Genomic DNA, 24,506 nt, shown 5'->3' with positions numbered 1-24,506 from the left:
TTTTTAGTCTCTTTTGCATAATATGCATATTTAGGTAGTCTTTGCATTGGTCTTTCATGCATCTTGCATGTTGAAGTTGTTTCAGGTGGTTTAGGAAATGTCCAAACCATCAAAAGCAAAAAGAGAGCAGGAGAGCAGTCCAGCGACCCAACCTTCCACGTCTTTGATCGAGTCAAGTGAAGATTTTACTTTGGGATTCAATTTTCGACATCTCCATCAAAGTTGTATAGAATCGAGTCATCTTTCCAATGCCGTTGATTTCAAGCCAATCAGAGGTGTGGTTGGAAAGGTATCACCATTTTAGTGGATGCACATACGTTCTGAATTCTGACTCGACCTGCACGGAAAGGAGAGCTCCCACTCGATCGGACATGTTAGCAGCGACTCGAGCAAGACATCTCAGGAGGGCTCCTGAGCACCCTCAAGGCGCGACTCGATCAGCAGCTCCCAGACGACACTTTTCAAGCTGCCTCTCGATCGAAGATTTCAAGCTGCCACTCAATCGGTGTTCTCAAGCCGCCATTCGATCAAACATCCTAGACCCCGACTCGATCGACACTCTCATGACGCAACTCGATCGACGCTATTAAACCGACGTCCTGGTTTGTTCTGAAGACGCGTCCGAGAAGGGTTCCTGAACCGACCTTCTATCTTGTCGTTTTATGTTTTAGAGCTTTCCATATATCACTATAAATACATTTTGTTAAGTCTTTACCCGAGACATCTAGTTTTTTCTTAAGGTTTACTAGCCACCTAAAACGTTCTTTGATCTTGTAATCCAGATAGCTTTGACTTTATTGAGTTTTTGCATTGGATTTCTTATAGAAAGTTGTTCATCTCATTTTTATCTATCTCATGATGCTTGATTCAATGTTTTATGAGTTTGTATCGTTGATAATGATTTCTAGATCTAAGTAGTGTGATAGTTCTTGAGGATGGGATAGATTAGGTGGAGGATCATAGGATGTAGAGTGTTTAAGCTTTGATTTGTATGATTCCCTTCTGGACTAGAGTTAGTAACACTAGTTTCTCTCTGATCAATTGGAACTAGGTTTTAGACATTTCCACACCCAAAAGGTGTTTGATGAAATGTCTGACCAACTAGTGCCAGAGACTTACATTCCGAGCCTAAGAGATTAGTTGTCTAGGGTGTTTGTTGACGTGAATAAAATGGTTCGTCATGCCTGCTCAACCATGTTTCTCTAGCGAGAGCTAGGTTTGGAAGTGTTTGAGTCTGAGTAGCTTATGCCAAGAGACTGGATTAGCTAAGTCGTGATATTCATTGTCTAGGGATAGTTTGCTTGTGGCATGTTCAACACTCTATAGACTAGGAGACTCCGCCGACATCAATTACTCCCATCCTTAGGACTTCTATATTTCTGATTGATATTGCATTCCTGAGACTGTTTCGGTTCTCGCTATTTAGTTCATGCTTAGACTCGTTTTGGTTTTTACTTATTTATGTTTGCTTCTCATCATACATTTTCATTTCTAGTTATGTAGTCCATTTCCTTTTTGCATTTTCATCATTCTAGGATTGTTAGACAAAAACACTCTTTTGAATTGGCTTAACTTGTGATACTTTGATTGCATCTTGAGTGATAGCATCATCCCATTTGGATTGACACCTTAAGTACTACAACTACGTAAGGTTAATTGAACCTGCTAGGACATACAAAAATCCTAGTATCAATTTGGCGCCGTTGCCATTTGGGATCCGTTTTGCTACATTTAAGATTTCAAGTTTTACAAGATTAAGTTCTGTTACACTTGTCATTTTGAGTACTAACTTGTTTTGGTTGTCTGCTTGTTTGTTTTGCATCTCAGGAACCTGTTGAATGCAACCTTGCATGCACACTAGATCAAGAGGACATCAGAATCTCCTTCCTGCTATCGACGACATCAATCAGTTACAAAGACCACGACAAGCTCGTCCTCACACTGATCACCCTGCACCAGTCACTATAGAACAACAAAATGGACCAAATGCGAGACCGCGACACATTGGTGCTGGGGATGCACCGAACACTCATACTCAGCGTGCTGGAATTGTCCCTCCTGCTGTGCAGAATAACAACTTCGAAATCAAAAGCGGTCTGATCTCCATGATCCAAGGGAACAAGTTTCACGGATTGCCTATGGAGGATCCACTCGATCACCTGGACGAGTTCGACCATCTGTGCAGTCTCACCAAGATCAACGGAGTGAGTGAGGATGGTTTCAAGTTGTGACTTTTCCCATTCTCCCTGGGAGATAAAGCTCATCAATGGGAGAAATACATTCCCAAGGGATCCATCACCACTTGGGATGATTGCAAGAAAGCAATCTTAGCAAAGTTCTTCTCAAATGCCAAAACTGCACGTTTCAGGAATGCATCTCTGGTTTTACTCAGAAGAGCTCAGAATCATTCTGTGAAGCCTGGGAGCGTTTCAAGGGATTCCAAGACAAGTGTTCTATGTTGATTTGAGTTCATTTGTGGTTTCTACATGTCAGAATGCAGTTTTGCCGTCTCAGAAAGATGCTTCTTTGGTACGGTTCTTTGGAGCAGAGTAGTAATGTGAATATGACCAAGAATAGTAAGAGGTCGAGGAGGAGATTCGTTGAAGGAAGAGTAAGTAATGGAAAAATAGAATTGATGAATAATGGTTCTGGTTATATTCAATTAGATGATAATACAGAGAGTAAAAGATCATCATTAGGGCCATTGAGAACACATCCTGCTAAAAAACAAGGACAAACTATCTCCAAAGGGCACAAGAATTATGAGCTTATGCTTAACTTGCAGCTTGGAGTTAGATAACCAAAACTATTTTTGTTTTTCGTTTTGTATTTGTTTTTTTTGCTTTGTTTGATGTTGATTGTTGTTTTCGTTGGGAAGACATTCTGTAGGAAGACTAACACCAGCACTACGTCTCATGATCTGAAGGCTTCCGTGTACGATCCAAAGGAAAACTTTGGACGACATTCCAATATGAAGGATCAAAATACACTCTTCCACACCATTTTTGTGAGTTCAAATGAAAGGATTATTGTCCTGTTCATGTTATAACCTCTCTTACTTTTGATTTCTTTTCTTGTGGTTTTGAGAAAACATATAAAGATATTTTGTTTCATGTAAGACTCCAGAAACTAACAAATGTGGACGCAACATATTATAAGTTATCGATTTGTGGGGATGATGTCATCAGGGAGCTATCATCTCCAAGAAAAAGTGGAAGCTTTTTGTAGTTGACCAATGTAGATCAAGACTATGAAGAAGGCATAAGCTAAAGTAAGAGCTGCATTTTAACCGCTTAATTCTGATTATTATAACTCACTCATGTGTTTGTTTTTTTCTATTAACAGGTTCTTATGAAGATGCTCGCGGCTTACTACAATCATGACAGGCAATGTGAAAAGTGAAAACACTTTTGCGTGTAATTGACTGGCACTGCACAGAAAAATGTCCATACCCTTATTGTATTCATGTCTCTGCATTGTTGTTGTTAACATTTTCAGTTGGATGTACTGATGAGAAAATACTTGCTTCTGCATGTTCGAATTATGATAATGGGTAATCTATTTTGTACTGGTCACTTCATCCATAGGCGGTTTGATTTCTACCAGGCAAGTGGACAAAGACTGTGAAGGCATTGAACAAGAGAGACTCATAGAATAAAGTCTCTCAGTTGGTCTGATAAAGAGTTAAAGACATAAACTGCCTGCCTGAACGAGGTTCGACCATGGGATTACAAAAGCTATTGTAAACTTTGATAAAGACACATAATGTAACCTCTGGAAACTTCTTGCAAAAAGGTTTGTAAAAAGTTTTTGAACGAACATGAATACATTGGTCAACAAAAAGACTACCTAAATTAATGTCAGCTCACTAGAAACTAAATTATATGACCTTAGACTTTTATTATATAGTATGTAAATGTTGTAAAGTTCAATTTTCGACTCATATATGATCATTTTCACTTGGAAAGACAAAATATATCAGAACAAGAGTTGAATAAAAATGTACTTTCCATAGCATCGTAATACAAGCAAAAAAATAACATTAGACTATTACAATAATAAGAAAAATTAGGAAAAAAAAAAACTAAAAACAAAAATATTAGCATTAAATATTTTCAAAAACTTTATTAATAATGAGTTTTGATTACAAACGAACAACATACAAAAATTATAGTTTTAGAAAACACAAAACAAAAAGAAAATACTTTTTTAGAAAAAACAAAATATAGCCCCGCGGCTTAGCGCGGGTACCAACCTAGTCAGTATTAATAAACACAAACATGAGAAATAATTTTTGAGTACTAATGTTCAAATACCACGTCCTAAGTAAAATATTTTTTCATTCTATTTATATTCAACTTATATGTTTCCGTAATTGGGTCCTTTTCTGTTTATACAATCTTTATTATATTACCAGGTTCAAAATCTAAAATACTCACAAAGAAAGTTTTGTTTTATTTTATTTTTTTTAAAACAGTAGTAAAAATACGAAACAGTATAATAAACAGATACTATAACATTTTGCTCTCAACTATCCTATTAAACAAGGGTTTTGTGCAAAAAAACCCTCCAACTAGTTTTTTTTTGCAAGAAAACCCTCAAGGTGTGGAAAATGCAAGTCAATACCACCAACTTGAAAGTCATCCGCAATACAGCCCTCTCCCGTATTGATGACGTGGCATCCGTCTATATCATTTAAAAACGTAACAGAAATCAAAACGACACCGTTTTGTTACTTTTGAAAACGACAGAAAGTTTACCATCCTTATCGTTTTAAAATCTCAAAAACGACACAGAACAAAAGTCGGGTTCTGTCATCTTTTAAACAAAAGCCGATATCGTGAAAGAAGTTTTAATTTGGGGATTAGGGTTCATCTTTGGGTTTGATTTGGGGAAAAGAGATAGAGAATTAGGTTTCACGAGTTCTCTTGTATTGTTTGAGATATGTTCGATTAGGGTTCATTGTTGGGCTCGATTTGGGGAAAAAGAGATGGTTTCTTGAGATCTCTTAGAGAATTAGGGTTCTGTTCGATTTGATTATGGTTCATCGTTGGGTTCATCGTTGGGTTCATTGTTGGGTTTGATTAGGGTTTTGTTTTATTGCGATTAGGGATCTGTTAGAGCGAAGAGGTGAAGGGCAATTAATCGGGTTGAGTTTGAGTTGAAGGGAAACGATTCGGAGAGAAGATTGATTTGAGTGTTGGGGAATCAAAGGAGGGCAACGATGAGGTGAGAATTGATGATTTTGAGAGTATCAATTGTTATTGTCCATTCATTTTGATATGTGCAAAATTTTAGAATTCTAATATTTTTGTTTTTTTGGTTCAGTTTTGATTTGTTTATGCATGTTGGTGGATATTGGTCAGCTGAGGACCAATATCTTGGAGGAGAGAGACATAAAGTGGGTTTGGTATCAGCTGAATCATTCAGCTTACGTATTGCCTTATGCTGAACACAGGATGTGTGCAAGGCATGTTTATGCCAACTGGAAGAAGAAGTATGCTGGAGCAGAATATGAGGACATGTTCTGGGCTGCTGCAGACTCTTACTATCCACAACAATTTGATAGAAAGATGCAAGAGCTGAAAGAGTATGATCCTGCTGCTTTTAATGACTTGAAGATTTCTCTTTTTTGTCCATGGTCAAGGTAATTTATCTTACTTGTTCTGTTTTTTTTTTCGGATATGACTTTGTTTTATTTGATTGTTAACTTGGTGTGTCTCTTGTAGGGCTTATTTTACAGAGTTCTCAAAGTGTGCTGCTGTAGAAAACAATCTTGGAGAGTCATTCAATGCAGCAATCCGGATAGCAAGAAGTAAACCGGTTGTTGAGATGCTGGAAGAAATAAGAAAAAGGGTTATGGTGAGCAATGAAAAGAAAAGAGCCGAGGCTGAGAAAACAAAAGGAGAGTACACTCCTAAGGCGATAGCTTTACTAGACCAGCAGATTGATTTGGCAAAGAATTGTAGACCTTTGAGCTGCGGATTGGGGAATTATGAGGTTGGCTACTTTAACTACAAAACTAATATGCGAATTGAAGGTTTTGTGGTGCAGATGCGAGGTGAGATCAAATGCAGTTGTAGAATGTATATGGTCAGTGGGATCCCATGTAGCCACATTGTTTCTTGTCTTAGACATGAGAAGAATACTGACCAAGATCCTAAGAAGATGATTTCTCCATGGTTCACTGCTCAGAAGTTGCAGACTTGTTATGCTGATGGACTTTGTGGTGTGAATGGAATGAATCTATGGGAGGTGACTACAACAGTCAGGGTCTTGCCACCTCCTTACAAGAGGCCTGGTGGAAGACCTCCAGGGAAGAAGAGAAAGAGGGAGAAGGGTGAACCAAGGGAAGGAGGAACCAAGCTTTCTAAAAGAGGAACAAAAATTGTAAGACTCTCTTAATGTCTTAGGTTCTCCTTTTTTGTATTTGCATTTCTGATTTCTGACCTTATCGTTCTTATTTTATGCAGCATTGTAGCTTGTGTGGAGAAGAAGGCCACAACAAGCTGAAATGCAAGAATGGACCAATGCCTAAGCCGCCAAAGAAACCACCAGGTAGACCAAGAAAGACAGCTACTGCAAAAACACCATTTGCATCAACCTCTACTGCCCAAGAAGATCTTCCAAGCCTTTCAGCTGCTCACCCAAAAAAACGTCCAAGAAGATCTCGGATAAGTCAGCCTTATGGTACATCATCATCACAACCAACTGCTGACACACCATTTGAATCGGCCTCAACTACTGAACTTGGTTTAGAAAGGCCAGCCCAAGAAGATCTTCCAAGCCTTTCATCTGCTCTCCCAAAAAGACGTCCAGGAAGGCCTCGGAAAAGTCAGCATGATGATGCATCATCTTCACAACCAACTCCTAAGAGACTTCCTATGTATGACACAGGGCCCATGTATCTACCAATAGTGAGACTTTCCAAGCCTTTTCGTTTGTCGATTCTTATTAATGTTGATTAATGTTGGTCTAGTCTATTTACTTTGGCCAAAAACAAAACTGAATTTGTGTTGTGATTGTGATTGTGCAGGAAGGTTATGGTGTATTCACCAGTCCTGTAACTGGTGACGACTATATTCAGGTAGGGAGGTCTGTAACTGATGCACGAGACAACACCATACTACCAAGCAGTCTGTATCAAGCTAGAGAACGCAAGAAAATGGAGGTTTCACGTGGACGTGGAAAGAAGAAATAAGGGAAAGCATCATGTGTGTGTTTTGAATCTTATGAGTTGATTTCTGTTTGACAAACCTTTTCTTTTGTGTGTTTTAACCATCGTCTGTTTTAAACTTGAGTTTATTTCACAAAAATCATTGTGTTTGTTATCTTCTTAAGACCAAAATACATCTCCAAACCATTGTGTTTGTTATCTTGTTAAGACCATTCGAAATTCTTGTTGTTAAGACCAAAATACATGTCCAAACCATTGTCTTTGTAATCTTGTTAAGACCATTCGAAATTCTCATTGTTACAGACCAAAATACATGTCCAAACCAAATTTCACATACTAACACACACGTCATACACCAACAAAATACAAAACCATACACCTAAACTACTTGAAGAGCCTTTCAAAAACAATCAAAATTGAAAGATCTCCATCCGCAATTACTTAATATTCTACTAAAACAAATAGATTATCATTGCAAGCAAAACAAAAGCCGCAACAAACACATTCTTCAACTCCATAGCTATTCCATCTCTTTTATTTGCAATCAATACCTTAAGGCTATCCAACTCCATCTGATTTTTTGATTGGATATCATAGAGGTGAGCAATCTCGTCTCTTTGGACCTGAATTATTTCACGCATTCGTTTCAAACTAGGACAGCCATAAGTTTCTTGCTTCAGTGCCCTTAGTTCTTCCATCATAGCTACATCCCACCATTTCCAAATATGACATTCTCCATCCTACAAATAAATATTTAAACCATAATTCAAATAAAATTTATCCACAATTCAACATTTATCACAATAATTCAACCATAGTCGCAAAATATAACCAAATTATAAAAAAACTTACATCTCTATTTTGACATGTGTAGAAGAGCCTTCCTGGGTTTGTCCTTGTAAAAGAAGGTTCAAGCCTTGGCCTTTCACCACAGTAACAAACTGTAGGAATCCCATATTCAGCATCCTCATATTCAACTTGACTTGTGTTTGATAGAGAGTATGAATCAGACATTGTGAACGAAAGAGATGAAGGAGGAAAAAAAAGACCAAACTTTGAACTCCTAAATCCTAATCGAAATCTATAACCTAAATCTCTTTTCCCCAAATCAAACCCAGCGATGAACCCTAATCCCCAAATCAAATTTTATGTTTCACGATCTTGTTTTTGTGACTTTAAAACGACAGGGGACTTTGTGTCGTTTTTAAAAGACGAAAACGGTGTCGTTTTGATTTCTGTTACGTTTTTAAACGATATAGACGGATGCCACGTCATCGATACGGGAGAGGGCTGTATTGCGGGTGACTTTCGAGTTGGTGGTATTGACTTGCATTTTCCACACCTGGAGGGTTTTCTTGCAAAAAAAAACTAGTTGGAGGGTTTTTTTGCATAAAACCCATTAAACAACACTAATATTTTCCTCCGCACTGTAGCGCGGATCCGGTCTTACTTTCAAGTAAGCAAAAAATTACATATTTTAAGTAAGCATACAATTTTGTTTTTTGTTTTTTTTTTTTGGGCAAAAGACAAAGTAATTTAATAAAGTAGGAAAACTAGATTGTAGATTCTTTCAAATACATAACCAAAATAATACAACGTGTTGTCTGAGAGTTAGTGTTGCTGTCTGAGAGGATTCATGTGATTTGTTGGAATCTTTCTTCAATAGTTTCAGATGTCAAAAATAAATCTTACCATAAAGGAAGAGTGTTGAACTAGTATTTCTTAGATGGAAGAATTTAATTGTTATGGATCACCAAAGATGGATTTAGAATACTTTTTTTTATTGGGCCTAAAAAGAACCAAGACATCAACGTGGGCCAAGCCCAAAGTATCTTTACTCCAAAAAGAAAGAATCTTGAAACCCTAGCCAACTGTAATACAATACATTATTTTCTTTATCTTCCTCCCAAATAGCATTCCACCAAATCAGGCATCAAGAAGAATACGCCTACCAATCATGAGAAAAGCGCTTCTTTCCAAAAAGAGAGATCTCATGAGCCAGACAGTATATTCTTTTTTTTTTCTTCCTCTTTAATAACATTTTTTTTGGCTACTGTTTAGACATAATTTCATTATTATCTTATTTTCATCGATTTTTTAGACCGTAAGGAAGTATTTTAGACGGGTGAGAATATATATGGTGAGATTATGAAAACTCGTGTCTCCGATGGGACTTCGACGTATCCCGTCTAACTCCAGCGATGAGAAGGCTAATGAATTCCCGCGGTTATTACGGAGAGATCTCCATCAAGATGGTGGTCCCGTTGTCATCATGGTTTCACTCTTATTTAGATGTTTTTACGAGAATCCACCTCCAGCTTTGATCATCTTTGCAAACTTCCTCTGGAAATGTATTTGTATTTGTCCTACTCTCTCTCTTCCTGTCTTGTTGAATTCGTGTTTCTGAACTTACCTAATATTTGCTTTTCCACAGATTCTAGGCCACTTGATGAGGACGGTGAATATGCATTTTGGGTTGACGCTGTGTACAAAAATAGTACATGCCCTTGGTGTTGTTCTTCTCTAATAACAAGAAATATTTGGACCATTTATTATACACCGTATGATATTGATATGGACAAATTGCTTAAAAAGTTAGTTCATTTATCTTGATTTTGTCAACGTATCACAACAAGATGATTTACTGCTCAAAATCTTTACAACATATGTACTAATTATATATTAATATACAACCAAAAATTTAAAAATTAATGTACAAAGCAAGACTGAAGAGAACATAACCTTTTAATTAATAATATACACATTTTGAAGAGTTGTGAAAATGGTTCAGCTTCTTCTTTTTGTGGGCCTAATTGCTTAGAGGTATTGACTTCTCTACTTCTCTCAGTAATTTGTTCTCTTACTTTTTGGGTCCGTTTTCTTCTTAGAGTAGAGAGGATGGTTATGGACATTTAAATGTCGTAGGAAAAGGTGATGACTTATCAGCCTCATGTGCGATACTCAATAAAGTATCATGTTATTCTTCTTAAACCTCATTTTCACGTTTTGTTATATTGCTTGTGCATCGTACAAAACTCTTGTACGTGTAATAGCATCAGTAAAAGCTAATTCTATTGGTGTTCCTTTATATATAATCTGTTTCTCGAGTGAGAATTTGCAATATCTGTAATTATACGATGGTTAGAGCTTTTTTTAATCTATTTGCTCAACAATCTCCATCGGTCCCAATTCTCTTCGTATAGCCATATCTCAATAGTACTTTCATCATCTTTTACAGCTCTTCGAAAAGTTACAGAAGTATCTTGGTGTCAAAAATGAAATAGAAGGCGGCTACTCATGGTCTCTTATACATAGGGTGGAAACTGATTCAAATACAAACTCTCAATTGTCGGCACAAAGGATCGAACATAATTCAAATCTAGCTGTTGGGCTGGCTATCATGGATGAATGCTTTTTGCCCATAATTGACAGACGGAGTGGGGTAAATCTGATTCGTAATGTTCTTTATAACTGTGGTAAGTTGTGTTTTAGTTTTGTTTTATATTCATGCTAAAAAATAGTATAATCTCTTCAAATCCATTTGATATGAAGTTTATACAAGATGAAAAACAATACACATTAAAAATAGGGAAATTTAGAAAAATAGGCAGTTTTTGGGAGAGAGATTCGGTTTTAGGCATTACAATAGTGAAAGGTATCATATCACACATAAACATGACTGTACCTGACTATTTTGCCCTTATGTTTACTGAACAGGAATAATGTGATGACGTCAAAGGAGAGAAACAGACATGTAAATCTCGTCTTCGTTTAATTCATTTTTCTTTGGCAATATTGATTTGGTGTAAGATAGTTGATTTTGTGTTCATACGTGTTTCTGTATTGTTATCAAACATATTGTACCATTTGTTTGGTGTAAGACACGTTTATAACATTTTTTTGTTCTTCAAAAGAAATCCACAAAATATAATGATACATAATGTGTTGGAATCTAGATAATTAAACTAAACTATTTGTTCATCCAAAGAAATCGACAAAAAACAATGATACATAATGTGTTAGTATCTTGATCAACTAAACTATTTTGGATCCAGATTATTAGTCAGAAAGTAATATGAGAAGCTCTCCAATCTTTTTGATAAGTCTACGCCCATCTCTCCATGTTATTTGAACCTATCTTTAGACATTAGCTGAAACAAAAGGGATTAAAAGAGAAAGAAGCATAGGAAGGAAGTGAACACCACACCATGAAAGTAAACTTACTGTGATGAAGATAGTTCAACATTTGTTTCACCTACACAAATTAATATCAACTTAGTATATTAGGAGGATTCAGATTTCAGCCCACAACATCTTTATAATGCTTGTAATAACTCAGTTATAACTTACAACTATTACATGCACCAGATGTTGGAGATATCTCAAAATTTTGTCCATCTAAGATACATGATAGGTGTTCACTTGTTCAAAACTATATACCCTAAAGCCAAGACGGTTGAAAGAACCCAAGAGAAACCAATTTAACGATGGGATTGGATTCAAAACTATACCCTAAAGCCAAGATGGATGAGAGAACCCAAGGGAAACAAATTTAACGACTTGTTTGTGTTGAAAACTATACCCTAAAACCAAGATGGATGAAAGAACCCAAGGAAAACAAATTCAATGACTTATTTGTGTTCAAAACTATACCTAAAGCCAAGACATATGACTAAACTTAACGGAAACCAATTTAATTTTGCGGTGGTATTTAGAACTACACCCTTAATCCAAGACATATGAATGAAACTAAAGCGAACCAATTAAACTCGTAGTGATAAAATTTGCATTGCCAAATATTATTTCCTTACCTTCAAACTAAGAGTTTGATTCCTCAACGATTGTTGAAACTAAAACGAGTGAGGAAGGCGAGTTAAGAGTGAAAGATATCACAAATGTTCATGAAATTGCACAAAAGAAGTACTAATTAATTACGAAATTGGAGCTTGGTGATTTCAAATATTTGAGAAGTAGATAAACTCATATATCTACTGCTCCATTTCAGACCATTTCCATGGTCAGACCAAAAACAGAGCACAAAATTGGCTTATTTACCTTCAATTGGAATCTCCACTCGCCGTTGATGTCTCAGAAACTTCCTATTCTAGTTGAAATTCGTAATACTGGTGAGGTATTAATTTAACGATTGTTTATAACCGATTGTTTCAATTTCTACATATAACGATTGTTTCAATTTTTTTAGGTTTTCAATCTAAAAGCACATCAATGATAAACTGAAAACTATTCACTACAAGAAAATAATTTTATTAAGACGAAATATTTAGTCACAATACAAAGTATTTAGTCACAATATAAACATTGTTACGAATTTGTGACGATTTTTGAATGGTTGCAATACAATGGTCACAAATTTTTATTTCTAACAAAAACGTCACAAGAGTTGCAATGAATATATTAGTAACCATTTTGTGATCAATAACTACGACACCAAAAGTAACAAAACTGTCTTAATTACAGACTAACAAAACGTCTTTAAATCGTCACAATTCGTGTTTAAAATAACGTTTTAATTATGTATCTTATTGTTACGAAACTATAGTCTCAAATGGTCACAAATGATAATTAGAAATTTTTCGCAAAATTTTAACAAATACTCAAAAATCATGATATTTTGTGACTATCGTAATGTCCAATTTTATCATTAGAAGTTATTTTCAAATGGTGTTATTAATAAAAATTCATTGCATATGATAAAAATTATAACTAAAAAATCAATCTCAAAACAATATTATTTTTTAAATTTATTATCATACAAATTTTTTATAATCATAAACATTAAATATACATTATAAGCTATCTTTATTCTTACAAAAAAAAAAAATCACAAATTCGTCCAGATGAACATATTCGATGATAACTTCCATGTTATAACTCCTATGGAAACGATTTCAGGCATTCTGGAAAGTTAAGACTCAGATCTTTCCAACGGTTGGTAGATCAGCTTCTGGTTCAATTTGTAGCAGTGGGAAACGATTTCACAAGATGACTGATGTTAATTCGCGGATCTGTGCAGAATAGGTTTGAGAAAACATGTATAACTTTTAATCTACAAAAGGGGTTACAAAATATTTTGGGGAAAACTTACACCTATGGGTTGGGAAATTGCTCACCAAAATTCGTCCATAAAAGAGTCTGTTTACCCCTTATTTTCCACCATCTCCTAGAACATGTAAAATCTGTCCTTAATCTCAATTGTGGCTCCTTGTTCTCTTTCTCTCAAATGGTTCACTCTCTCTCTCTCTCTCTAGGTTATGGAGGCACGAAATTATAAAGAATAAAACCCTAATCATCTCTTAAATAAGTCTGGTTAAATTAGGGTTAGAGACTTGGTTTAATGGGCTTTGTATAAATGACATAACAATTTATACTATTTTATGACTAATGTTTACTCATTTTTTGTCACAAACTGTGACTTGCATATCTTTTATAAGTTTATAACTAATTTGCAACAACATATTGGTCACAATGTAGTCATAAAAGTGACGATTAATATTATCGTAGCATATTCGTCACTAATTGTGACAAACTTTTGTTACTGAGTTTTTTCGTCATAATATAGTGACGAAAATACTATGAATTTGTTACAAATAAACTTAGTCATAATATCGTATTTAAAGTGTCACAAATTTGTGACAGAAATTTTTTGTCTCAAAAATACGTCTCAATAAACTTATTTTCTTATAGTGATTGATTATAAATTAATAAATAAGTATGCCGCATTGTTTCCATTTCTCATTTTATCCAACTTCTGAGAGCTAGCTAGAAGTCCCTACGCTCTTGAGAATTTAAAAAAATATAGCATAAGAGGCTAAAATGTAAAATGATTTGTAGAACTATATTTATAAAGATTTTATTTTCATCAAACTTCTAAGGGGTATTTTACAAGGGGAAATCTTAAAATCATTGAGTATGGATCCTCCAAGATGCATGCTAAGATCCGTTACTTTATACGAATCATCTCTCTTTTACTTAGTTTTCCAGATTGTTTCGTAGATGAGACGAAATCGAGAATTCTAATTAAAATGCATTTTGCTTTTCCTTTTGCTATACAAAATATTGACCTGTGGAATTTTCCTAGTTTTAGAGGGGTGTATTGAAACTATGATTTTGGAAAATTTTATGGGATTTATAAAATTTGGAATTTTGATAGATTTTAGGGAAGTTGAATATGATTTATGGTGAAATTCTTTCAAATCCCACCTAAAACTATGAGATTTAGATTTCTGTATTTTTAACTAAACAAATTCTCTCAAATCCTCTAGAATCCCTAAAATTTAGTAAAATCCAAATCCATAAACTGTTTTGAATAACAGTGGAATTTAAAATAGATTTTTAAATCATCAATTCAATAACAGTGGATTTCAGAAGACTTTTTAAAATACATGATTGAATAACATAGGATTTGTAAATTTTACACAAATCACTTAAAATGTCAAGTTGAATACACCCAATCTATGTGCATATTTATTGACTTGTCATTTGGGATTCATTAATATATATATATATTTTTAAAGGTTTATGTATTTCACCGATGTATTATTATACTCTAAATAATTGATGTACTTTGGTTGACCAAAATAAATAAATTGGTACTTAGGTTTGATATAGTTTGTTTGGTTTTAGTATACTTATCAGGGATAACAAACACAACTCATCTTCGTTAGATAGTTCTTTCAAAGATACTAGTTAGAAAATTAGGAATAACAAAAGAAATCGATGCAAAATATATAGTATACTGCTTTAAATATCGCTTTTACGGTCATCAATCACACTAATAAACTAAAATGAAGAAAATTTGAAATATCAGCTCAAATATTTAGACAAAACAACTAGTGTACTATGTTTAAGGTTGTTTAGTGAACATCCTAAGAAAATTGTGTTTTGGTTTGAAACCAAGCTAAACCAAACTGTTAATGTTGAGGAAAACTTAGCCCAACGGTTTAAGAGAAGAATCAAGATTAGTGATTCACAAACGGTAGTTAGTGAATTTGTCAATATAGGGTAAATCTTCATAACTAAGACTTTGGAAAAGAAAATGCTATACACAAATAGAAAAAAAATTTGACTATAAAAAATAAAACCACGGGGAATCCATAGTTTAATCACAACTCATTAATATATAGAGATGTGGGTGTTAACGTCGTGTCTGCGGTATTGGAGTAGGTAAAGTAAAACAAAGTTACCTGCAGCCTTGGCTCCTGCTCCTACCAATGCGGCTGACATAGTTTTTCCTCTTTTTTTTGAATGTTTTTGAAGGAATGATCCCCGGCGGCACAAGTAATGAAGAAATTTAAGAAATGGAAAAATAGGAAAAAGAGGAAAAAGAGGTTGATTTGTATATATATATTTATTGACTTGTCATTTGGGATTCATTAAATATTTATGCCGTGTCATTAATTATTACAGTCCCCAATTTATTTTTAACGAAAATATAAAGAAAGACAAATTAAGGTTTAAACCTCATATCTTATTATATAAAATTTAGTTTTCAAGCTTAGTAATTCAAACTTAGTTATCAAGTTTATCGATAATATTTTGAGATGTGTGAAAAAATAATTCTTTAATAATTATAATAAAAATAAAAATAAAATCCTAAAATTAAAAGAATTACAATTAATATTTTTGAAAATTATATAAAATCAAAAGTGATCTATTACATCACTAATTCTAATAGGAAAGTTATCTATTAAATTATTAAATTAAATAGAAAAATATGTCCAATTAATAAGGAAAATATTTGCAATTTAATTGCAATTAGTAAGAAAAATATTTGCAATTAAATTGCAATTATTATTTATTATAATCATATAGTAAAAACAAATTATAAAAAAAGGATTAAAGTATATAAAAAAAGTTAATGTATTAAAATTAGTGATTAACATAATATAAGAAAGGAAGAAATTAATGTAATTTTCTTAAGTTTTTTAATATGTGAATGATTTGATAACTTATATATTATTATGTTATTATATAAACTTTGGTTTTCAAAGTTAGTAACTTCGCGACATGTGTCAATTTTAAAATTAATGATTTGTCATGTGTTATACAAAATTTTTGTTTTACATATTGTAAATTATAAGAAACTAAAAATTTAAACAATTTAATAAATATAAAAAGATAATTCATATATTTATATAAAAATAACAATAATTCTAATTTTAAATTACTAATTCTATAAGAAAAATAATTAAGAAAATTATACAATTAATTACTATAATACCATAATTTAATATATACTTTAAATTATTAATCCTAAAAGAAACATGATTGTAGATAATCACCTTTACATAAACAAATAATTTTTTTATGATAATATCTTTGAATTTTTTATCAATTTATGATAATGTTAGTATATATAATTTTTTCATGATAACCTCCCAGCGAATGGTCGAGGGAGGTTGTGGCTGCCGAGTTTGATGGTTAATCATTTAATTAATACAGTTACAAAGGACTGGCATTTGCCTACTCTGGAGGAGTTCTTTGATCCAGTGGATGTTTCTCTTATTCGGAGTATGCCGGTCAGTCAAACCTCTCAGCTGGATAGACTATTATGGCATTTTACTAAATCAGGGAAGTATTCGGTCAAATCAGGTTATCGTTTGGCCCGATAATTATTATCGGATGTTGAGTATGGGCTGACTTGTGTGGCCTTGCGGGCACAGTCTTGGGAGTTGGATGTACCCTCGAGGATTCAACATTTCTTCTGGCAAATTGGATCGGGTACTCTTCCGGTGGTAGAACGGCTTGCGTATAGGGGTGTCCGGTGTGATACTTTGTGTAAGAAGTGTGATTCTGCAGTAGAGACTATAAATCATGCGCTTTTTGGATGTCCTCGGTCGCGATGTATTTGGGAGATGTCTTCAGTGGTGCTTGATCAGGGAGATTTCCATATGACTCGATCTATGCGAATTTAGATTTCATATTCTGGCGGGAATCTTCACAATCCGGGGTTTCAGATATAGCCCTTCGTCTTCCCTGGATTGTATGGTCAATTTGGAAAGATAGGAACAAAAAAGTCTTCCAAGGTATTGAGTTAGAGCCAACGGAAATTTTGACTCAGGCGGCTAATGATAAATTATTGTGGGAGGAGGCCAAATCTTTCTCGGCATGTTATCTGGAGTCTCCGCCTTTATTGGAGGAGAGGGGTCCCTTTCCCCGTTGTCAGGTTGATGGCTCTTGGAAATGTACAAATCCTTTACAGGGTCTAGGCTGGTGGTGCTACAGTGGAGAAGATACAACACTACTATTGGGAGCACGGAGTCAACGATGAAGCCTTTCTCCCTTACATGCAGAATTACAAGCTCTGATCTGGGCTATGGCTTCCTTGCTGGAGGCGGGAGCTGATTGCCAGACTTTCGAGACGGACTGTGCAGAGTTAGTTGCGATGGTGTAGACGCCGGACGATTGGTCCGCTTTCTCGAATATGCTGGAGGACTTTGCTTTGCTCCGAACTTCTTACCCTTCCTTCACTCTAGTCAGGATACCACGAGATGTCAACGTAAGGGCGGATTGTCTTGCTTGGTCTTCAAGATCTCTTTTTTCCGAATTATCCTTTGTAAACTCTTATCCTCCTGTTTGGGCAACCAATCTTGGAGTTCTATTTTAATTTATTAATGTTTGGTTGAACAAAAAAAAAAATTAGTTGGATTAGTAATAAAACTATTACGTATGAGATTACAAAGTATGAAACAAATATATTTAAGATATTGTTACTTTTTCAAATATGCGATAAAATTATTTTTCAGTTTTGCTTTGGAATTATGTTTTATTAACTTTAATTTTTTAAAAAAATATTGAGTAAGATATAAATTTGATATAATGCACATTTTTTATATGAAAATTATAAATGTAATTCATTAGGATTGAGTGCATAGAACTAAAATCTAACTGTATTATCATGTAAATATACAAAAAAAATTGTATTGCAAGATGGAGTGTGCGAACTCTAAATCCGGTTTTAAAAAATCAAATAAAATAAAATTAATATTTTGAATACAACTTAATTAATATTTTGAATACAACTTAAAATAAAATTAATATTTTGTACACACGTACACGGTACATGCGAATGAACAAAGCCTGTTCCATATCATATTAATCAAACCCCAAAATTTTATCGACTAATCATTTTTTTGGTATAAACATTTTTTTGATTAGTAATATTGAAATCAAGATTTGAAGGTTTGAGAGAAGAGTCGGTGATGGTTGAATGGCTGATTAGTAGTTGCAGTAAGTGAATTTGTCTTGTAAAAGAAAATTAGATTAAAGTAGGTTTGAGAAATGTTTTTTTGGGACAGAGTAGTTTTTTAATTTTCTGATTAAAAGAAAACAAAAAATAAAAAAAATATTATTATTTTTTGTTAAAAGTATAAAATAAATATTATTAGGAGGTGATTTGAGAAATTTTTTTTTTGTCCAAAAAGAGAATCAAATCCAAAAAACTTTGCCTATATAAAAAATATAATGGGAGCCACAATTCAATATCACTACAAGAAAAACGTACATTGTTAGCTCGGAAAATATGCTATCATATATAATACATAGCGATTTCATAAATGCTATGATATCGGCAGCTATGATAGATACCCAATCTACGATAGCGTTATTTTTCTGAGCTATAATAAGTTCCTATACAATAGCGTTAGTTAAATGTTTTAATTTAGTGTTTTCGTAGCAATATCTGGATGCCGTAATTTATTTTTTCATAACAATTTATAAAAAATTTCAATTTTTTCTAACAACTCAAATTGGGTGCTATGATATATCATTGTACAATAGCAAATACTTTTTGCCGTAATTTATGTTTTCATAACTCTTTTTCGTGTTATATTACCTTATTACATAACTAAGTTTATTCGCTATGATATATATTATAACGTCTTTTTTTTTTTGCTATTATAGTTGCATATAACATTTTTCTCCTGCTATTATATAGATGACTTAGTGCTATCATTTAAAACAGAACATGCTATCATATGTAATATATATAATCTGAAATTTCCCGAAAATGATACCATTTATATAACATCTCAAAAGCATTGTGAATAACATCCCAAACACAATTCCAAAACATTCTAAATCACAATACCAAACACAATTCCAAATCCAAAATGCACAACATAAAACATTCCAAATTCGAAATACATAAGACTAGTCTTAAACTAGCTGGACCAAAGTTGCTTCATCCCTGCAATAATGGACATTGTCTTATATCAGTGTTGCACATGAAATACTAAAAGCACAAGGATCACAGTAAATAATACTTACCAAAAGCACAAGCATCAGTTTACAACAGTCAATAGATGACCAACTGATCAATTGGCCATGCGATAGATGAACCAAGTGCATCTCTCATATACTCAATCTCATCTGATGGCCTCCAAACCGCTGCGTCATCTACCTTGACTATATCTATCCAAACTCGCACAGCGTTAGGACCCAACCGAACACAGTGTACCTTTTGCTCTGGATCAGTTGAATGCACCCGACCTTCAGCAACAACCCGCTTCCTTCCGCTAATATCCATTAACTTACACTTCTGATTTTCCTTGATAGCTCCATTTTTTCGCTGACAATTTGACAATATCAACCAATTACTACAGGAAGGAGACATAACCATAATCAACTTCTCAGAACATATAAATATAAGTTACCGGAGATCTTCGAAGAGGTGACTGTGCAGCTACTTGAGTTTCCATTGCATTAGATTTTTGAACTGTTCTTGGAGACTTCTCGCATGATGCTGAGGTTTGTGTCTTATGCGATTTAGATGCAGACTTTTGAGTAGGAGATAACTGACCTGTTTCATCTAGGTTGTTTTCAAAGACAACTTTGGTGACAGGCCATGCTACAAAAGACAGTAAACAGTCCTCTATGTATGTCACATCTACAGTAGGCCTCCAAATAAATGTGTTGGGTTCGTGTACCACATCAACAAAAACTTTGACACCCTTTGGTCCGAGTCGAAGTCCATTCACTAAAGCTTTCTGATCTTGTGTGTTCCAACGGCCTTCAGCAACAACTACATCATCGTCAGACAGATCAAGTAGTTTGCATTTGTTCGAAGAATTGGTTCTTGTGCCCTGTAAAAAACATCAATAAATCACTTCAGTATTCTAGATGATCTATAATATGTACGAACTGTTTAATACTTAAACAAGATAGAAACATTACAAGTGGTGTCATATCTTCTTCGTGGTCCCCCTGTTCTAGACTAACACACTTCGTGGCAGGCCATGCAATCATGTGCCCAACATATTCTTCAATCGTGAACATTTCAGTAGCAGGTCTCCAAAGGAATGCTTCGGGTACAGTGGCAGTGTCAACCAATACTTTATAATCTAAAGGACCTAAACGAATCCCATTCACAACATCATCTGGATCCGTCGATATAATACGTCCCTCAGCAACATTCACAGCATCACCAGCCCAGTCAATCAAAATACACTTTGGTTGTGTTTTCTTGTTCACACTCTATGCAAATTTAGATTATTAAAAACAAAAATAGAGTGTATAGTTATAAAGAAATCAATATAGTGGATTATTAATCACTTACCCTTGCAGCTGAGTTTTCACCAACTTCAGCTTCTTGTCTCTGTAAAATGCAAGAAAAATATGAAACAAAGTTTACATCATTATCAATCAGCTTATTGTACAAATAGAATAGTGCATTACCTGGTTCTTCAGATTGAAAATTTCATTTTGTAGTTCAGTAACCTTGTGCTTGAGCTTAATTTGATTCTCTTCCATTTCAACGATAGACTTGTGCTTAACTTGGAAACAAGCAAATTTGGTCTTACTCATATTTCTGCCCATTGCCCTCAATCGACCGGGATTATCTGGTCCTAACAGTTGGGTTAGTGTATCTTGTCCTACATTTGTTGCAACTGATGGATGATCAGCATTAACAAGTTCTGCTGCCTTTTCCTGCAAATGTAGTCATTTACATGTGTAAACAGTATAATTTAAATATAAATTAACGAGTTAATCTAAAAACCTAATTAACGAGCATACTAAATTATAACTTGCAATTTTTTCAGCTGCATTTGTATTCACGGGTGTCCCATCCTTTCTAGTACGCGATTTCACCCACACCTTTAGTCTTGACACTTTAGAATGATCTGAACTTTCTTGTTTCTAAACAAATAAACAATATATCATTCAAAATATTTTTTAAGTGCTGAGAATTAACAACGTAATTGCATTAACCTTACCAATTCTTCAGCTAGTCTAACCATTCCTTTGCGACTACAAGTGTGTGGTATATGTTTGCGTCTCCTTTCCTTATAGCTATCGCTTATGACCTAACACATGATTGTAGATATGTCATATTAGATCCAAAACAAACATAGAATTAACTAACTTAATTAAAAAATAATACCTTAAACTCATTGCTAGTTTTGTTTTTCACAAATTTACGCCAACAAGTTGGATTAACATTCTTGGGTCGCATATTCATCCGTTGTTGGTTAGTGTGAGCCTCCCTTATTTTCTTAACCAGACGTGATTTTGATGACCTCCACAAACCTCCCATCTGTTTAAGGACGGCAGTCTTTTGGTAATCTTCATCTAATTCAAACCTTACCTATAATCAATCACATTGAAAGAATAAATATTTAAACCAGCTATTAAGTAAGTAGATGTCAAAGTACAGAAAAGTTTACCTGGACAGATTTCCAAAGCATTGTCTTGACATCCTCAGTAATTTTTGACCATTTTTCAACTGTCACAGGAACGTGTTCTCGTACCAATGGACCCAGATACGATGACAACTTAACAGACCCAGGACCGTAATGTTCTCCCATGAAAGTGAAGTCTACATGTACTCTGCTATTTGGATCCTTGGCGATGTCTTTCATCCTTGTTGGTCCTCGCTTTCTCTTAAGTGTAGCCTGCTCTCCTAAAGGCTGCTCTTCTAAAGGCGGTTCTTGTACAGGTTGCTCTTCTTCAGCCTGCTCTTCTTCAGTCTGCTCTTCTTCAGCCTGCTCTTCTTCAGTCTGCTCTTCTTCAGCCTGCTCTCCTAAAGGCTGCTCTCCTAAAGGCTGCTCTCCTAAAGGCTGCTCTCCTGTAGGCTGCTCAGTTTGTGGAGGCAATGTACACACGAATTCTGGCTCATCAGAGTTCTTTTTCTTTTTTCTGTTCCCTACATTCTTCTTCGGTCGTCCCATGTCAATTCACCTGAAAATAAACAATTACCATGTCATTAATTAATAACCAGTCATGAGACATAGCAAACAATTACCAAGCAGTCATCAGACATAACAAACAAACACAACTACAAATGAAACAATTATGAAGCACTCATCAGACATAGCAAATAAACAATTAGAAGAATGTAAATGACTAACAAACTCCATTTCAGACATATACGCCTTCACAATTATTTCGGGCATTTTCAGATTCATCCATGTGAACATCCATGTCCACATTTGACGGTAATGGTCCAATGTCTCCAATCCCATCATCCAAATCTTTCTTATATCTTCTTGAAGGACCTCGCATAACAACATGCCAACTTGATTCTGCATCTTCCCGTAAGTAAAACACCTGCTTTGCTTGCGAGGCTAATATATATGGATCTCTTAAAAAGGAGACTTGACTATGATTCAAATTAACTAATGTGAAACCATCTTCTACCTTAACTCCATTACCCAACACTGCCCATTGACACCGGAAAAGAGGAACATAAAAAACATTATAATCTAACAGTATGATATCTATCACTCTGCCGTAGTAGGATACCAAATCAACCACTTGTGAAGTGTCTTTCGCACTAGCCCTACAGACTGACGTCGCCTCATAATAAACCCCACTATTCTGATTTTTCCTATCAACTGATCTTGTATGAAACCGTTGATCATTCACTATGTAACCCGTATATGACCGTGTAGTGCTACATGGACCATAAGCCAACCATTTTAGAACTTCTCCATGGCAGTCTGAATCAAGTGGTATCTACAACAAATAAAACAAAATAAAAAGTCAGACTTGATAAAACTTAATCAAGTGGTATCAAACATAAACATTAAATAATAACCGAAAATAGTAGAATTGATGAAACTTGCCTGTAGTTTTAACCAAGATGCAAAATTCTCAGTGTGCGTAGCCCATAAAACTGATGCATCACATCGACATCTTTCATTTGTGTCTTGTAGATACTGAAGATGCTCACTTGTACAAAATTAATAATAATAAGTTTCATGAGAGACTGCAAATGTAATTGTAAATGATAAGCGAAAAAAAAATATGCTTACTCGATATAAGGTTCAACCACAGCCATATTTTGGATGACAGCAAGATGAGCTATTTTGTTATCCATTTCTGAAAGAGTTATGGAAGTTCCAGCGGATATAGGACGACCCTCTAGAATAGAACTATTATCATAGTCAGTGTTTCTATCTAACTTTTCCTGTACGTTTGTAGACTTCTTTAAGAATTCACTACAAAACTGAATGCATTCTTCGGCTAGATAACACTCAGCAATACACCCCTCTGGTCTCGAAGTATTTCTCACAAAGTCTTTTAGAACTTTCATGTACCTGTGAAATGTTGAAGACTTATAGGTTAGAAATGAACAAAATGAACATATTAACAGTAACAAAAAGAGACAATTTATACCTCTCAAAAGGGTACATCCATCTTAAATGGACTGGTCCACCTAGCCTAGCTTCCCTTCCTAGATGAACCGTCAAGTGCACCATGATATCGAAGAAACTTGGCGGAAAAAATCTTTCAAACATGCATATCGTTTCAACAACCTCAGCTTCCATTACCAAAATCTGCTCTCTATCAGTTACTCGCTGACACAAGTGGTTGTAGAATGCACATAAGCATACAATCGCTAGCCTAGGACCTTTTGGCAACAAACCTTTAAGTGCAATCGGAAGGAGTTGCTGCATTAACACGTGATAGTCGTGTGATTTCAGACCTGTTACTTTGCAGTCGTCTAAAGATATGCCTCTCGCTATGTTTGAACAGTAGCCATCTGGTCCTTTGAAATCAACAAGACGACTACATAATATTTTTTTCTCTTTCTTTTATAAAGACCAAGGAGCTGCAGGTAGATATGTTCTTTTCCCTTGAATCCTAGGGTGCAAATCCTTCCTAATACCAAGATTCTCCAAATCTTTACGGGCATTTAGACCATCCTTTGATTTCCCACAATGTAACAAAGTAGAGAGAATACTTGCAGCCACATTCCTTTCTACATGCATAACATCTAAGTTATGCCTCACAGGAAGATCCTAAGAAATAAACAGAACAAATACAATAAATAACTATAAGTTTACACAAAGTGTAAATGAAAATA

At 34.6% G+C, this 24,506-nt stretch overlaps 4 protein-coding genes and 1 non-coding gene across 6 annotated transcripts; 1 reads left to right on the top strand and 4 right to left on the bottom strand.

Annotated features, from left to right (window-relative positions):
* Positions 1-2,360: 2,360 nt before the first annotated feature.
* Positions 2,361-2,465, bottom strand: LOC147948784 (small nucleolar RNA R71). Its single transcript, XR_015586196.1, has one exon. It is a non-coding gene; the product is annotated as a small nucleolar RNA R71 (small nucleolar RNA).
* Positions 2,466-5,224: 2,759 nt separating this feature from the next.
* On the top strand, positions 5,225-7,201 carry LOC104759821 (uncharacterized). The gene is made up of 6 exons (XM_087468513.1): positions 5,225-5,229; positions 5,329-5,361; positions 5,459-5,647; positions 5,730-6,390; positions 6,474-6,917; positions 7,037-7,201. The coding sequence occupies exons 1-6, from the start codon at positions 5,225-5,227 to the stop codon at positions 7,199-7,201; spliced, it is 1,497 nt and encodes a 498-aa protein (XP_087324639.1).
* A 428-nt stretch (positions 7,202-7,629) lies between these two features.
* LOC147948783 (uncharacterized protein At4g04775-like) lies at positions 7,630-8,191 on the bottom strand. Its single transcript, XM_087468511.1, has 2 exons — positions 8,030-8,191; positions 7,630-7,917 (listed from the first exon to the last, which is right to left on the bottom strand). Exons 1-2 carry the CDS (start codon positions 8,189-8,191, stop codon positions 7,630-7,632), a joined length of 450 nt encoding a protein of 149 aa, XP_087324637.1.
* Positions 8,192-19,234: 11,043 nt separating this feature from the next.
* Positions 19,235-24,441, bottom strand: LOC147948781 (uncharacterized). Of its 2 annotated transcripts, XM_087477292.1 has the most exons (7): positions 23,816-23,982; positions 23,452-23,736; positions 23,263-23,368; positions 22,942-23,152; positions 19,874-20,078; positions 19,466-19,794; positions 19,235-19,385 (listed from the first exon to the last, which is right to left on the bottom strand). In XM_087477292.1, exons 1-6 carry the CDS (start codon positions 23,965-23,967, stop codon positions 19,494-19,496), a joined length of 1,260 nt encoding a protein of 419 aa, XP_087333418.1. In that variant the 5' UTR covers positions 23,968-23,982; the 3' UTR covers positions 19,235-19,385; positions 19,466-19,493. The 2 variants fall into 2 exon arrangements, with proteins under 2 accessions (XP_087333418.1, XP_087333420.1); XM_087477294.1 differs by lacking the exons at positions 19,235-19,385; positions 19,466-19,794; positions 19,874-20,078 and having other exon boundaries at positions 22,556-23,152; positions 23,816-24,441.
* LOC147948782 (uncharacterized) lies at positions 20,840-22,365 on the bottom strand. Its single transcript, XM_087487536.1, has 5 exons — positions 21,862-22,365; positions 21,579-21,782; positions 21,412-21,501; positions 21,227-21,334; positions 20,840-21,124 (listed from the first exon to the last, which is right to left on the bottom strand). Exons 1-5 carry the CDS (start codon positions 22,363-22,365, stop codon positions 20,840-20,842), a joined length of 1,191 nt encoding a protein of 396 aa, XP_087343662.1.
* Positions 24,442-24,506: the final 65 nt, after the last annotated feature.

The sequence above is a fragment of the Camelina sativa genome, chromosome 2 (genome assembly GCF_030686135.1).
Source record: "Camelina sativa cultivar CO46 ecotype springtype chromosome 2, ASM3068613v1".
Lineage (NCBI taxonomy): Eukaryota > Viridiplantae > Streptophyta > Magnoliopsida > Brassicales > Brassicaceae > Camelina > Camelina sativa.
The sequence above is the reverse complement of the archived record's forward strand: the minus strand, read 5'-3'. Positions and strand labels throughout refer to the sequence as shown.

Bases quoted from the DNA above. Each gene is read 5' to 3' on its own strand.
- LOC104759821 (XM_087468513.1), top strand. The intron at 5,648-5,729 runs GTAATTTATCTT...TGTCTCTTGTAG, and splicing joins CTTTTTTGTCCATGGTCAAG to GGCTTATTTTACAGAGTTCT. The intron at 6,918-7,036 runs GTGAGACTTTCC...GTGATTGTGCAG, and splicing joins GGCCCATGTATCTACCAATA to GAAGGTTATGGTGTATTCAC.
- LOC147948783 (XM_087468511.1), bottom strand. From the start codon at position 8,191: ATGTCTGATTCATACTCTCTATCAAACACAAGTCAAGTTGAATATGAG. The intron at 7,918-8,029 runs GTAAGTTTTTTT...ATTTATTTGTAG, and splicing joins ACACATGTCAAAATAGAGAT to GATGGAGAATGTCATATTTG.
- LOC147948782 (XM_087487536.1), bottom strand. From the start codon at position 22,365: ATGGGACGACCGAAGAAGAATGTAGGGAACAGAAAAAAGAAAAAGAAC. The intron at 21,783-21,861 runs GTAAACTTTTCT...GATTGATTATAG, and splicing joins TGCTTTGGAAATCTGTCCAG to GTAAGGTTTGAATTAGATGA. The intron at 21,125-21,226 runs GCAAGTTATAAT...CTACATTTGCAG, and splicing joins CAAATGCAGCTGAAAAAATT to GAAAAGGCAGCAGAACTTGT.
- LOC147948781 (XM_087477294.1), bottom strand. From the start codon at position 24,096: ATGCAGCAACTCCTTCCGATTGCACTTAAAGGTTTGTTGCCAAAAGGT. The intron at 23,737-23,815 runs GTATAAATTGTC...AACATTTCACAG, and splicing joins TGGATGTACCCTTTTGAGAG to GTACATGAAAGTTCTAAAAG. The intron at 23,369-23,451 runs GTAAGCATATTT...ATTTTGTACAAG, and splicing joins GTGGTTGAACCTTATATCGA to TGAGCATCTTCAGTATCTAC.